Source organism: Ammodytes marinus (genome assembly GCF_949987685.1).
Source record: "Ammodytes marinus genome assembly, chromosome: 6".
Taxonomy (NCBI): domain Eukaryota; kingdom Metazoa; phylum Chordata; class Actinopteri; order Uranoscopiformes; family Ammodytidae; genus Ammodytes; species Ammodytes marinus.
This window is the reverse complement of record NC_137235.1, coordinates 34,406,852-34,419,166: the sequence shown is the minus strand read 5'-3', so window position 1 is coordinate 34,419,166 and position 12,315 is coordinate 34,406,852. Positions and strand designations below refer to the sequence as shown.

Here is a 12,315-nt window from a genome sequence, read left to right as displayed (position 1 = left end):
TAGGAATTTGCAATGATATAATATTCTATGTAGGCTACACATAATTCTGTTTATTCCCTCAGGCACATGTTTTATCTGTAGCCTGCTTGTCGTTTGTGTATCCGTAAAGGTAATTTGTATTGACATCATTTTGCAATTATTAAAAGAAAAATTAGATAATTTAATTACATTTTATTTTTTTTGTTACCTGAAGTAAAGCCCTGACGTTACAACTCCATTGCAGTAGGTGGCGGTATGCACTTATTCACATAGATGGGTCTCCAAATAGGTACTCTTGGAAAGTTCAGTGAAGAAGAAGACAGAAAAAAATGACGTACTTCCTCTCTCCCCGCGCGCCGGGTCATTTTGGTGTTTGGTTTGGTCTAGGAACATCACACTTTAACTTGCAGCCGTGAAGACAAGCAACGCACAACCGTGAGAGCCAGCCCAGGAACACAGTGATACCGAAGTGCAGAAGGGCTCCTTATACATTGGAAATAAAGCTAGCTTCAGTTGGTTTTCCAGACGGAGTTGCCTCAGTAGATACCATTATGGCCAAAGTACAAGTGTTAAATGTTGCTGTGCTCGACAACCCGAGCCCATTTGGAAACCCGTTTCAGTTTGAAATGACGTTTGAATGTATGGAGGATTTACCGGAAGGTAGGTGTTGTGTTCAGCTAACGTAATGCCAGTTATCCGTACAATAGCCTATTAGCTATTTCACTGGGCGCATTCTGCTTAGGCGGTAACTTAAATATTGCTGTTACATAGGGTACATCGTAAGTCAACGAAAGGTACGATATTCATTTCTTAGATATAGCCTACTACCAATATAAATTAGGGTCGATAAGTGATATTTCATTTGACGAGTAGTTGTAAATTGGCGCTGGCGCGTTTGTGTTCAGCGCCCCGCCCACTGCCTGCGGTGATTGGTTTGAGAACGTTTTTCGGAGAAGCCCATTGGTTGATCACGTTATGTTACTGCAGCAACGAACGACCTCAACGAGTTGCCCCGAACCGCGCGCTAAAAGACAACAGAGGAGCAGCAGCACTAGTATATTGGGAATGCAATGCAGTCGGTTTACTTGCGGTGACATCAACTATTGATACAGTGAAAAAAAAAAAAGCTTGTGCATTGGTTTTCTAGGGCATATTTGAGATTAATTTTTTTGTAGTGGTGGTTTAAAACATCAAATTAAACCATACTGTTTCGATATACACCCATCAACTCATGTGAAGCAATATCAAATTACTTACTTATAGAAACACTTATAAAAACATAGTATTAACATTTGCTTTTATTGAGTACATACCCATGTGTATTTCAGTGAATGTGTACCACTGCAAACAGGAACACAACATTTCCTTTGTACACTATGTGGGCCTTCCTTAATTAAATTGTAATTCATCTGAATTGCAGTGTGGTGGTGTCAGACATGTCAACAGCATATATGTCAAAATCTGGGCTAAGAACCATATAGACAATAGTTTGAAAGCAAGACCTGAGGTAGAGTTCAAAAGCATCTCCTGAGTCCTGATAGTCCCAAGCCCAGTATCAACTGATGGGGTTAATACCCATTCATCACCATCATTACCGTGTGTGTGTGTGTGTGTGTAACTCGATCCTTAACAACAGAACTGTATGTGTCTCTATTGTGTGATGTCAGACCTTGAGTGGAAGATCATCTATGTGGGTTCGGCTGAGAGCGAGGAATATGACCAGGTCCTGGATTCCGTTCTAGTTGGACCGGTACCGGCTGGCCGACACATGTTTGTGTTTCAGGTGAGTACGCTGTGGCCATGTCTTAACCTTTTTTCGTCCTTTAAAAAAAATGAAATTAGAACGCAGAGCCTTACTAGGGCTAAGAATTGTAGGAAATGTTTTGTTGCTAGGTAGGTGCTGCATTACTGTCATGATTACTGTGATCTGATGTCTTGCTCTTTGTCTGCCCTCTCAGGCTGATGCTCCTAACACCGGGCTGATCCCAGAGAGCGACGCTGTAGGAGTGACTGTCGCCCTCATAACCTGCACCTACCGCGGACAGGAGTTCATCCGCATCGGCTACTATGTCAACAACGAATACACAGACCCTGAGCTCCGGGAAAACCCACCTCTCAAACCAGACTACACTCAGGTAACCCACAGGACATTGTCATTGATTTCAGTCATGGATAGTGTTAGGATCTGCTCTCATGATTTTGCATTTAAAAAAATGACCGCAAGATGTAGGTTGTAGGGCTGCCTCTGACTAAGACTTTTCCTAGTTGACCAGTAGTCATCATTTAGGTCCATCACTTTCTGACTGAACAGCCCCATGGAAATGATATTTTAAGCAATTGTTCATGTTATAAACTAACAACATTTGGCGAAGCAAGTTATTTAAAGTCATGATTATAGGCTAGACCAGTGGTTCTCAATTATTTTCTGTCATGCCCCCCCTAGGGGACAGAATTTTTTCCGCACCCCCCCTAAATTGAAATACTATTGAGAACCTGCTAATATTTATTTATTTATCTGTACAAAACCACTGTATGAGTTTCTGGCACGAGCATTCTGCATACAATCACCTTATTATCAAATTAGATAACAAAAATTAGCTGAGATAACTTCTGCAGCAAAAAAATTCAAGGTGCAGTTTATTAGCTCAATTTGTAACATTTAAACAAGACTGCTCAGTCTGTGTGAATCTCAGGACAGAGAAACAAGAGCAAATGATTCACTGAGGTTTGCATTTCATTCAAAAAAAAATTTAAACTGTAAACATAGTTAAGGTGGTGTTTTTTATTATTATTATAGGCCAATAGGCCTTCTGTGATGAGATAACCAATAATTAATTAATGTTATTATTAGTCTACATGCTTGATTTCTTTTTAAATAGTCTACAGAGACACTTGGAGACACATGTGGACATTTATTTACTGCAAATCGCAGCCTTTCGCACGGATATGACCATACACAAGCGCACATCGGGCTTGCTAGCACTTACATTTTTTTTTTTTTTTTTTTGGTCAGTTGGAAATCAAGGCAGCCCGCGCCCCACCATTTGAAAAGCACAGGGCTAGACAAATGAGACACATTCCATGTTCTGTTCCCAGTCCGACTTGTCTCAGCAGGCACTCCGCAGTTTTAGATAAAGTCATCCTAATTCAGTCAGTGAAGATCACTCTACATTAAATAGTAAAACTATATTTAAAAAAGTCTCTCCGTCTGTCTCTTTCTCTCTTTTTCTCTCCCTTATCCTGATCGAACTACTAGCTATAAGTCTGCTTATGTGCAAGATGCCCGCTTACAATTGTTTGCGGCAAGTTTTTATTTTTTGCCGGTGTGTCAGGTTCACAAACTGTTGCTATTAGGATTTTTATATTTTTTGCTTTTTAACCCAGCGCCTCAGCCAGGGTATATGCAGGTTTCAGCAAGTCAAATTTAAGACTTTTTAAGACCTTTTTTTAATACCACCTTGAAAGAAATTTAAGACCTAAAACCCAATACATATCAGCGATATTTGTGGGGTCCAGCTGTATTAATAAAGAATCAATAAAGTTTAATCAATAAAGAAAATGTGTTAGCTGCAGCATTAGAAAAAAATTGGGGAAGAATGTCCCTCAAATTTGATTTATATTTATTTCGTCCATGGATGTCTTCCAACAAAACTCATTTCAACATTCTCACATGTACAATCCATAAAACCATGACAAAAAGGAGGCAGGGTGAAGAATATCTTATATTTCCTGCCCCCTCAAAACAAAACAAACAAAAAGAAAAAAAAAACTCTACATGTCAACTCATGTCAGTGCATGACGATAATAAATGAAACAAAATAGAAACCAAAACATCAATCTGAAACTGATTCCAAAGCAAACCATGATCACAACCATCAATATAGAAATCATCAATTTCTATAAGTGCTCATACAAATTCATTGTTTTCTCTTTAAATCGTTTTTTAAACTGAAATATATTTATACATTGCTGTAGTTCACGTTGCAGAGAATTCCATACTTTCACTCCTACCACTGAAGTACACATTTGTTTTGCTGTTGTCCTTGCAACTTGATGCTTAAAGTGTCCTTTTCTTCTTCCTTCATTTTCTATAAGGATAAACAGATTTTGAAGATTTGCTGGCAGTACTTTATTTTTTGCTTTAAACATAACAATAAGTGTCTGTAATTCGACCAATTCTTTAAATTTCAAAAGTTTAGAGTGAAAAAATAAGATATTTGTGTGCTCTCTCTATAACCAGTTTTAAATATAATTCTTATTATTCTCTTTTGTAGCAGATAGAGTAACTTTGTGTTGCTTTGGTATGTGTTTCCCCACACCTCCACACAGTAGCTGATGTAGGGCAACACTAGCGCACAATACAGGGTTCTCAATGCCTTATAATGTAACACATATTTTACTTTATTTAATACAAAAGTACTCTTAGATATTTTTTTCTGTATGTGTGAGATATGTGGTTTCCACGTCAACCCTTCATCTAGAAGCACACCCAAAAACCTAATTTCCTTAACTCTTTCAATGATTGTTCCTGCTATGGATAGTACAGTACTTTGATATTTTTTTCTATTACCGAAAAGCATGAACTTCGTTTTCTTTAAATTTATCTATTAATATCAAACCATTCCTTCAGTTTGACCATTTCTTGTTCCATACTTTCTACTAATTAATTTAAATAATTTCCAGAGAGGTAAAAGTTTATCATCTGCTAATAGAACAAAATTCAGTAACTTGGATACATCACAGATGTCGTTAATGTAAAGTATAAATAATATCGGTCCTAAAACTGAACCTTGCGGTATCCCACATAGAATTTACATATTATTGGATTTGTTATCGTAATACTGAACATACTGTTGTCTTTTGTTCAAATAACTACTTAACCAATCCAATACTATTCCTCTCACACCATATGATTGTAGTTTTGATAGCAAAATTTAATGATCGAATGCTTTCTTTAAGTCGATAAATACACCTATTGTATGCTTCTTATTGTCAGTTGCATTTACTACGTCCTCAACTATATTCATGACTGCAGAGGCAGTAGATCTCCCAGAACGGAATCCATATTGGCTCTCGTTCAACAGCTGCTTCTTTTCAATAAAATCATCTAATTTTTGAACAAAAATCTTATTAAGGATTTTAGAAAATTGAGATAATAACGAAACTGGTCTATAATTTGTAAACATATGCTTATCACCATCTTTGTAAAGTGGGACCACCTTTGCTACCTTCATCCTATTAGGGAAAACCCCTGTTTGAAAAGAAAGATTAAATATGTAACTTAAAGGTTTAACAATGCAATCAATGTTTTTCTTCACAATGAACATATCTAACCCGTCCGTATCTGTAGATGTCTTGTTTTTTAATTTATTTACAATGGATAGAATTTTGTTTTCATTAATGTCTCCAAGAAACATGATTGGAGTACTCAACTCCCCCTTATCCCTCCATCCTGTGGCCGTGCGTTATGTTTATCAATATTTTCTGCTAGCTTGGGCCCCACATTCACAAAAAAGGAATTAAATTCATTTACTACTTCGTTTAAGTTCTCAATTTTCTTATTATTCTCGTTTATGAAATGGTGTGGTACACTGGCCTGAACTGAAGTAGGCCTACTTTTCCCAATCAGCCTATTCAAAATATTCCATGTTCCTTTTATATTAGTTTTGTTTTTTCTAAAAGGCTACCAAAATAATATTTTTTCGCTTGTCTCATTATTGTTGTTAATTTATTTTTATACAACTTATACTTCAAATTTGAGTTACTTATTCAATAAACAACACACTTAGTCCATTAACTTTCTATTTCAGAACTTATAGCAGAAACTGTTTAAAAATTGGTTCCACAGGTGAATGTTTTTGCATTTTCAATATTGGAAAATACTGTAGGCCTAGCCTACTGTAGATATAGGCCTACAGGTTTGCATAACTGGGATGCCCACGGGACCTGAGGTAATTTGCGAAAAAATAAAAATGTCTTCATATTGTTGCAGGCGGCCAGGCTAATAAACGGCGGGTATTAGGGTTGTACCGATTGGTGATGGAAATGTGGGCTACTGTCTGCGATTGATGGGACAATCGGCAATAGTTTTTATATAGCCTAGCCGTCAGAGAGGGAGGCAGTGGAGAGAAAGAAAGCGACAGACAGAGAGAGAAGTTGATACCATGGTTGAGACTCGCGTCTCACTCTGTGAGCTCACGGCAACGCGACCTGAATGATGAGCAGCTATTAATTAATAAATATAGATAAATAAAAATGTTTACTAAACACAATAAATCTGTTTGTTTCTGTGTGAGTTGCGTTTGGGTCAGTAGCCTACCTACATCGCCAGCAGGCGGGTGGTTGCGCACCTACAAGTAGCGGCTGCAGTGTAGTTGCGGTCGCGGGGTGAATAAAACCAGCCATATGTCGTCCTCCCTCCACCTCACTGAATTTATAATAGCTGGGCATGCATTCCGCTGCGTCGTTCTCTCCTTTCTTGCTTTCCCGCGACCGACTTCAAATTCGGAGGCAGGGGACACACATTCTTCTTCTCCGTTTAAATGCGAATCACAGCCACTCACGGCTGTACTGCCTCTAGCGAAGTGTCAGACTTTTATATGAGCAGTTAGTTAGAAAGTAGCCTCTACATCACCTCCTCGGAAAGTCCCGGAAGAAGAAAAAAAAACATTAAATTGTCCTGCCGTGACAAATTTAAGACCTTTTGAGTAATGGATTTAAGACCAGCATATAGCATTTTTAATGAATTTAAGACTTTTTAAGGCCTTCATTTTAGATACATGAATTTAAGACTTTTTAAGGATCCGCGGACACCCTGCTCAGCTGTTTGTCTCAGGTTTTGAAGCAGAAAAAAATTAAACCTAACTAACGGTGGTCTGTCTGATCTTAAGGTTCATCAGCTATTAATTCATTTATATCAGCGGGCGGATTTTGGGAAGGAAACCTTGCGACTTTGGGCAGCAATGTTAAATTAAGGTGGACTGCTGTTGAGCGTGTCTGTCCTTTTCAAATAACATTCTTACATGGTCAAGTCATATTGGTTGTGATGTATTTTGAAAAAGCGCATTTACTATTAGACATAAATGTATTCATTAATTTTTCCTAAGCGGCCAGTGAACTCTTGTTCGGCTAATGTCCTTTCTGGTCAACTACCGTTTGGTCGACTAAGGGGGCAGCCCTAGTAGATAGTGTGAACATATGATACATACTAGTGAGACGGTTCTATTGAAATATACAGAATTCTGAGTCTATTGAAATATACTGTCCCTGGGTTCCAATTCCCATACTTCCCTACTATTTAGTATGCCAAAAAAAGATTTAGGATGTCCCAATATATGCACGTCAATTGTGGTATGCTGAAAAAACATAAATGCCACACTAACTCCAATAGCATTTTGGAGTATTCGTCTTTTATTCTTGACATTTCTCAACATAATGAAAAAAAAAAAAAATCTTATCTGATTTTTTTTTTCTCTCCTGTGGCCCTTAAACTCATCTCTACTTTAGTATGTAGTGTAGTGAAAAGAAAGAGTATGTGACTGATTTGGCACGCAGGGACTGTTTTGGGTCTATTCAAATATACACTGTTTTCTACTGCCCTCTGGTGCTCTGAAATTGAAGTAATTGGGAAGTTATTTATCTTTTATTGTTTAGTGCAGGGGTGTCAAAGTCAAATGGACGGAGGGCCAAATAAAAAATTTAGCTACAAGCCGAGGGCCGGACTGTTCGAATGTTCATTGAAAAATTTTTAAATGACGCATATAGTCTAGTGAACCTAATTGAACCTACTGAAAACCTAACAAATATATTCCAATATGATCAGATAAATAAAGCAATATTTTCTTATGGCTCTGTCAGTAATCTTTAATTTTCAACAGACACAAAAGACAAATTTCCTTTATATAAAAATCCCCATAACATGAACATTAAATGAAAGAAACCGGTATTCAAGGCATCATCAGTAGCCTATATTTTCTATTTTAGCAAAAGTGGGCTAAATTTACTTCAAAGAAAAAAACAATAATAGCAATTTTCTATCATCCACTCAACTGAAATATTTTTAAAATATAATTGGATTGAAATACAATAAAATAAAGTGCAAAAATCTATTAATCAAAAACAACACTTTGTTTAAGGAGAAGTAACATGCAGTGAAAACAAATATTAAACTTTAACTTTTAAACTTGAACTGAGTAAAAACTCTAAATATGTGATTGCACAGTAATGTTCACTTGTTTGAGGTTGAGGGTGATACTTGGTGGTGTCCCATCTTTTCCACAAGTTCATCAATGTTCGGGGTAAGGCTCTGAGCTGAGGAAATCCTCAGAATTGAGTGGAGGTGTTCAGCAGTAAGTCGACTTCTGTGTGATGTTTTGTTCAGGTTCATCAAAGAAAACAGTTGTTCACACAGGTATGTGCTGCCAAACATAGACAACGTTTGAGCAGCCTGGATGCGCAGCTGGGGCATTGTGTCGGGGAGGAAACGGGCGAACTCCGCAGCACCCACTGCCGCATATTTTGCCCTCAGTGCATCATTGCATTGGAGGTCAATCAACTCCATTTGGAGGTTTGGTGGTGAGCTTTCCACGTCAACAGCAAATGGGTTACCGAGCAGTTCCAACCTGCTTTTTTGTGCTTCAAAGTCAGCAAATCGGCGTCGAAAGTCAGCGGCAAGCATACCTATTTTATCAGCCAACTGTGCGCTCGGGAACGCACTGGTAGAGAGCTTCTCTTTCATGGTCTGGCAGCTGGGAAAGTGGCTCAAATTTTCTTTCCGCATCTGCGTCTCCCACAGAGTCAGTTTGGTTTTAAATGCCTTCACTGTACTGTACATATCAGAGATGACATGATCCCGACCCTGCAGCTGCAAGTTCATTGCATTCAGATGACTCGTAATGTCACACAGAAAAGCCATTTCACACAGAAACATTTCGTCTCGGAGTTGTGTTGTGTCTTTCCCTTTGCTGTCCAAGAACAGACAAATCTCCTCACGAAGCTCGAAACATCTTTGAAGCACCTTTCCCTGGCTTAGCCATCGCACCTCTGTGTGATAAGGCAAATCACCATGCTCCGTTTCTAACTCCGTCAGAAATGCCTTGAACTGGCGGTGATTCAAACCTTTGGCTCTGATAAAGTTAACTGTGCGCGTGATGATGCTCATTACATGCTCCATTTTCAAGGCTTTACCGCACAACGCTTCCTGGTGTATGATACAATGATAAGCTGTCAGCTCACCTGTCGCGTTTTCCTCTTGCATCTTTTCCCGTATCTTCGCCACCAGTCCGCTCCTGTGTCCACACATCGCAGGTGCTCCGTCGGTTGTCAAACCCACGAGTTTTTCCCAAGGCAGCTCCATCTCATTTACACATCTTGACACCTCTTCATACAAATCATGCCCCTTAGTTGTGCCATGCATAGGACGTAAAGCCAAAAACTCCTCTGTCACGCTTAGGCTGGAGTCCACTCCGCGGATGAAAATTGACAACTGGGCAATGTCAGAAATGTCGGTGCTCTCATCCACAGCCAAGGAATATGCAATGAAATCTTTTCCCTTTTTCACAAGCTGCTCTTTTAGATTGATGGACAACTGGTCTACTCTCTCGACAATGGTGTTTCTGCTCAGACTCACATTTAAAAAGAGTTGCCTTTTTTCTGGGCAAACTTCGTCACAAACTTTAATCATGCAGTTTTTGATGAAATCCCCCTCCGTAAATGGCCGGGCTGATTTAGCGATCTCTTCTGCCAAAATAAAACTGGCCTTGACAGCAGCCTGGCCTTGTGATTTGGCTTTTTTGAACAGAGCCTGTCGAGATTTGAGGCCTCGTTTTAATTCCTCTGCCTTTTGTAGCCTTTGTTCCATGTCCATATTCTTGTTTTTGTCCGCGTGTTTCGTTTCATAATGTCGTCTCAGATTATACTCTTTCAGTACCGCCACACTTTCTCCACACAGAAGACACACAGGTTTTCCAGCTACCTCCGTGAACATATACTCCGACTCCCACCTTGTTTGAAACCCCCGGTTCTCAGTGTCCACCTTCCGTTTTGCCATTTTTGATGGGTATCTGAAAGTTAATTTTACTGTGATGCTGACGACTGCTGTGCCAATAAATATTGAAATGAAGCAGCCTACTGCTCGGTGCGTCACCGTTGCATTGTGGGAAATGTAGTATTGGTGCGTGTAAAAGATCTGCGGGCTGCCGGCTTGCTGCGGTCTGCGGGCCGGTTCTAATAATAAATCAAGATCATCCCAGGGGCCGTAAAAAACCTTCTCGCGGGCCGGATGTGGCCCGCGGGCCTTGACTCTGACATATCTGGTTTAGTGTATCAGTTCAGGCACCATGCAGGTGCATTATATAATCAGATAAGCAAAATGTAAATGATAGATTAATCCATAATAAGGATGTTTTTTTAGTAAGCAGTGTAAAAAAGAATCCTCCTCAACCTTTTCTTAATTTTTCCAAAAATCAAACATAAAATATAATATCAATAGGATTTTAGCAGTTGTGGAGAAACTGATTGAGACCATTCATTTGTGTTAAAATATGATGGTCGAGCTTAAACAGTAATGGCACTTTTACTTTATACATTAGGAAATTGTTTGAGTGCTGAAATCATTTGTCAATTAATTGTTGGACTTGTGATTTTTACAATCTTAGTCAATTCACTAGTTCTAGCTCCTCCAATGTAAGAATTTCAGGTTTTTTGTTTATATTATTAAAATTGTAAAATATCTTATAGGTTTGAAGGCGACATCCTGTGCCCTACGAGGTTGTAATGGGCATTATTATTATTTTTATTTTCTGATGTTGGGAAGATTTGACTCTTAATGGATAAACTATAAAAAGAATACATTCACTGATGTATGAATAATCCCCAATGTGCCACACTTCAGCGTTTTTCACCGATGTTGCTTTCATTCCCCTCAGCTCCAGAGAAATATTTTGGCCTCCAACCCCCGTGTCACTCGCTTCCATATCAACTGGGAGGGCTCTGCGGACAAGATGGAGGACAACGAGAACGTGGACCCATCCCCAAACGTCAGCGGCATGCTCCCTCCGTCCTGTATACCAGGAAAGATGCCAAGTCTGGGACTGATGCCGGACAACTCCATGGACTGCATGTAAGAATCATCAGGTTAAGATAATGGACAAGAAGTTCTTACCAGTACACTCACCCACAGCCCCAACACACATTTGGACTTCGTAACACGTGGACACTATCAGAAAGCAGGGACATTATTTTTATACCGCTAACACAAGTGGGACGGACCTCGAATTGTTAGCCCTCTCTTTTCAACACTCACAGATCTGCACACACGTCATTACCTTATTTTACCGTATTTCTCTTGGATTATGTTAAGGCTGAGCCAGAGAAAGGGTGGTCTCTTAACTATTGGCTGCCATATCCTCACAACCCGGAGACTTGTCAGTCGCACTCATGCACTGCCGTTGACCTGTTTGGTACCCACACTGTGCAGGTCATTTTGTCCAACTGAGCACAGAACAGATGTAGCTCTTGCTGCTTACAGGGAAGCATTTCATTGTTCTGAAGGTTTGTCAAATCTGGTGTAAATGTGTAGCATCTGGATAACCTCTGGACATAAATCTTGGGGTTAAAATAATGGGCCTGTTGTAAGAAGTAGCTCCACTTATAGTAAAACCACATACTTGCCGGTTTTACCCTTGAGTTTCCCATGCTTCTTATAACAGGTCACAGTTCAGATAATGTTATTTAAAATGTAACATAAAATGTTTGTAATTATACCCTAAAACCTGTAGGTGAAGGACTAGCAGGTGCCATACTGCAGTCGAGTTGTTTGGATGATTTAAGCATACTGTAAATAATGTATTACAAGCGCTTATTTTGTCTTCAAGATTAGAGGACATATTTTTCTTTTTGTACTTATATATTCTCTGCCTCAGTATTTGTATCAACAGCGATGGGGTTAATAAAGTTTGTTTTGTGGACCTTGTGCTGCTTCATGGTAATCACCTCATTGTACTTTACACTGCTGCTTTCACCTGGAGAAGAACAGTAGTGAGACTAGGCTTGTGTGTCTGTGTGCACGCATCGGCCCACTCTTACCCCTCCCCACTCTGGCTCCTTTATTTTTTCCTTATTTCATTCATAAAATGCAGCAGGATCGCTCCGCCATTTTCACTCCAGCCTCACGTTGCTTGGCAACTGCAACCCAAAAAGGGAGGGGGGAACTGTCTGCTCTCACCCATTTTATCTCTTCTTGGTTGAAGGGACTAGCTCTTCCATCCAGCCATCCATCTGTTCCCTCTGTCTGCTTTTCACGTCTACATTGTTTAGAAAGACGCAATGGAAAATGTG

General features: G+C 39.4%; 1 protein-coding gene across 1 annotated transcript; it reads left to right on the top strand.

Annotated features, from left to right (window-relative positions):
• Positions 1–353: 353 nt before the first annotated feature.
• LOC307251838 (histone chaperone asf1b-B-like) lies at positions 354–11,950 on the top strand. Its single transcript, XM_080029263.1, has 4 exons — positions 354–639; positions 1,647–1,762; positions 1,938–2,114; positions 10,905–11,950. The coding sequence occupies exons 1-4, from the start codon at positions 531–533 to the stop codon at positions 11,100–11,102; spliced, it is 600 nt and encodes a 199-aa protein (XP_079885389.1). The 5' UTR covers positions 354–530; the 3' UTR covers positions 11,103–11,950.
• The last annotated feature ends 365 nt before the right edge of the window (positions 11,951–12,315 follow it).

Bases quoted from the DNA above. Each gene is read 5' to 3' on its own strand.
- LOC307251838 (XM_080029263.1), top strand. From the start codon at position 531: ATGGCCAAAGTACAAGTGTTAAATGTTGCTGTGCTCGACAACCCGAGC. The intron at 640-1,646 runs GTAGGTGTTGTG...GTGTGATGTCAG, and splicing joins TATGGAGGATTTACCGGAAG to ACCTTGAGTGGAAGATCATC. The intron at 1,763-1,937 runs GTGAGTACGCTG...CTGCCCTCTCAG, and splicing joins GACACATGTTTGTGTTTCAG to GCTGATGCTCCTAACACCGG.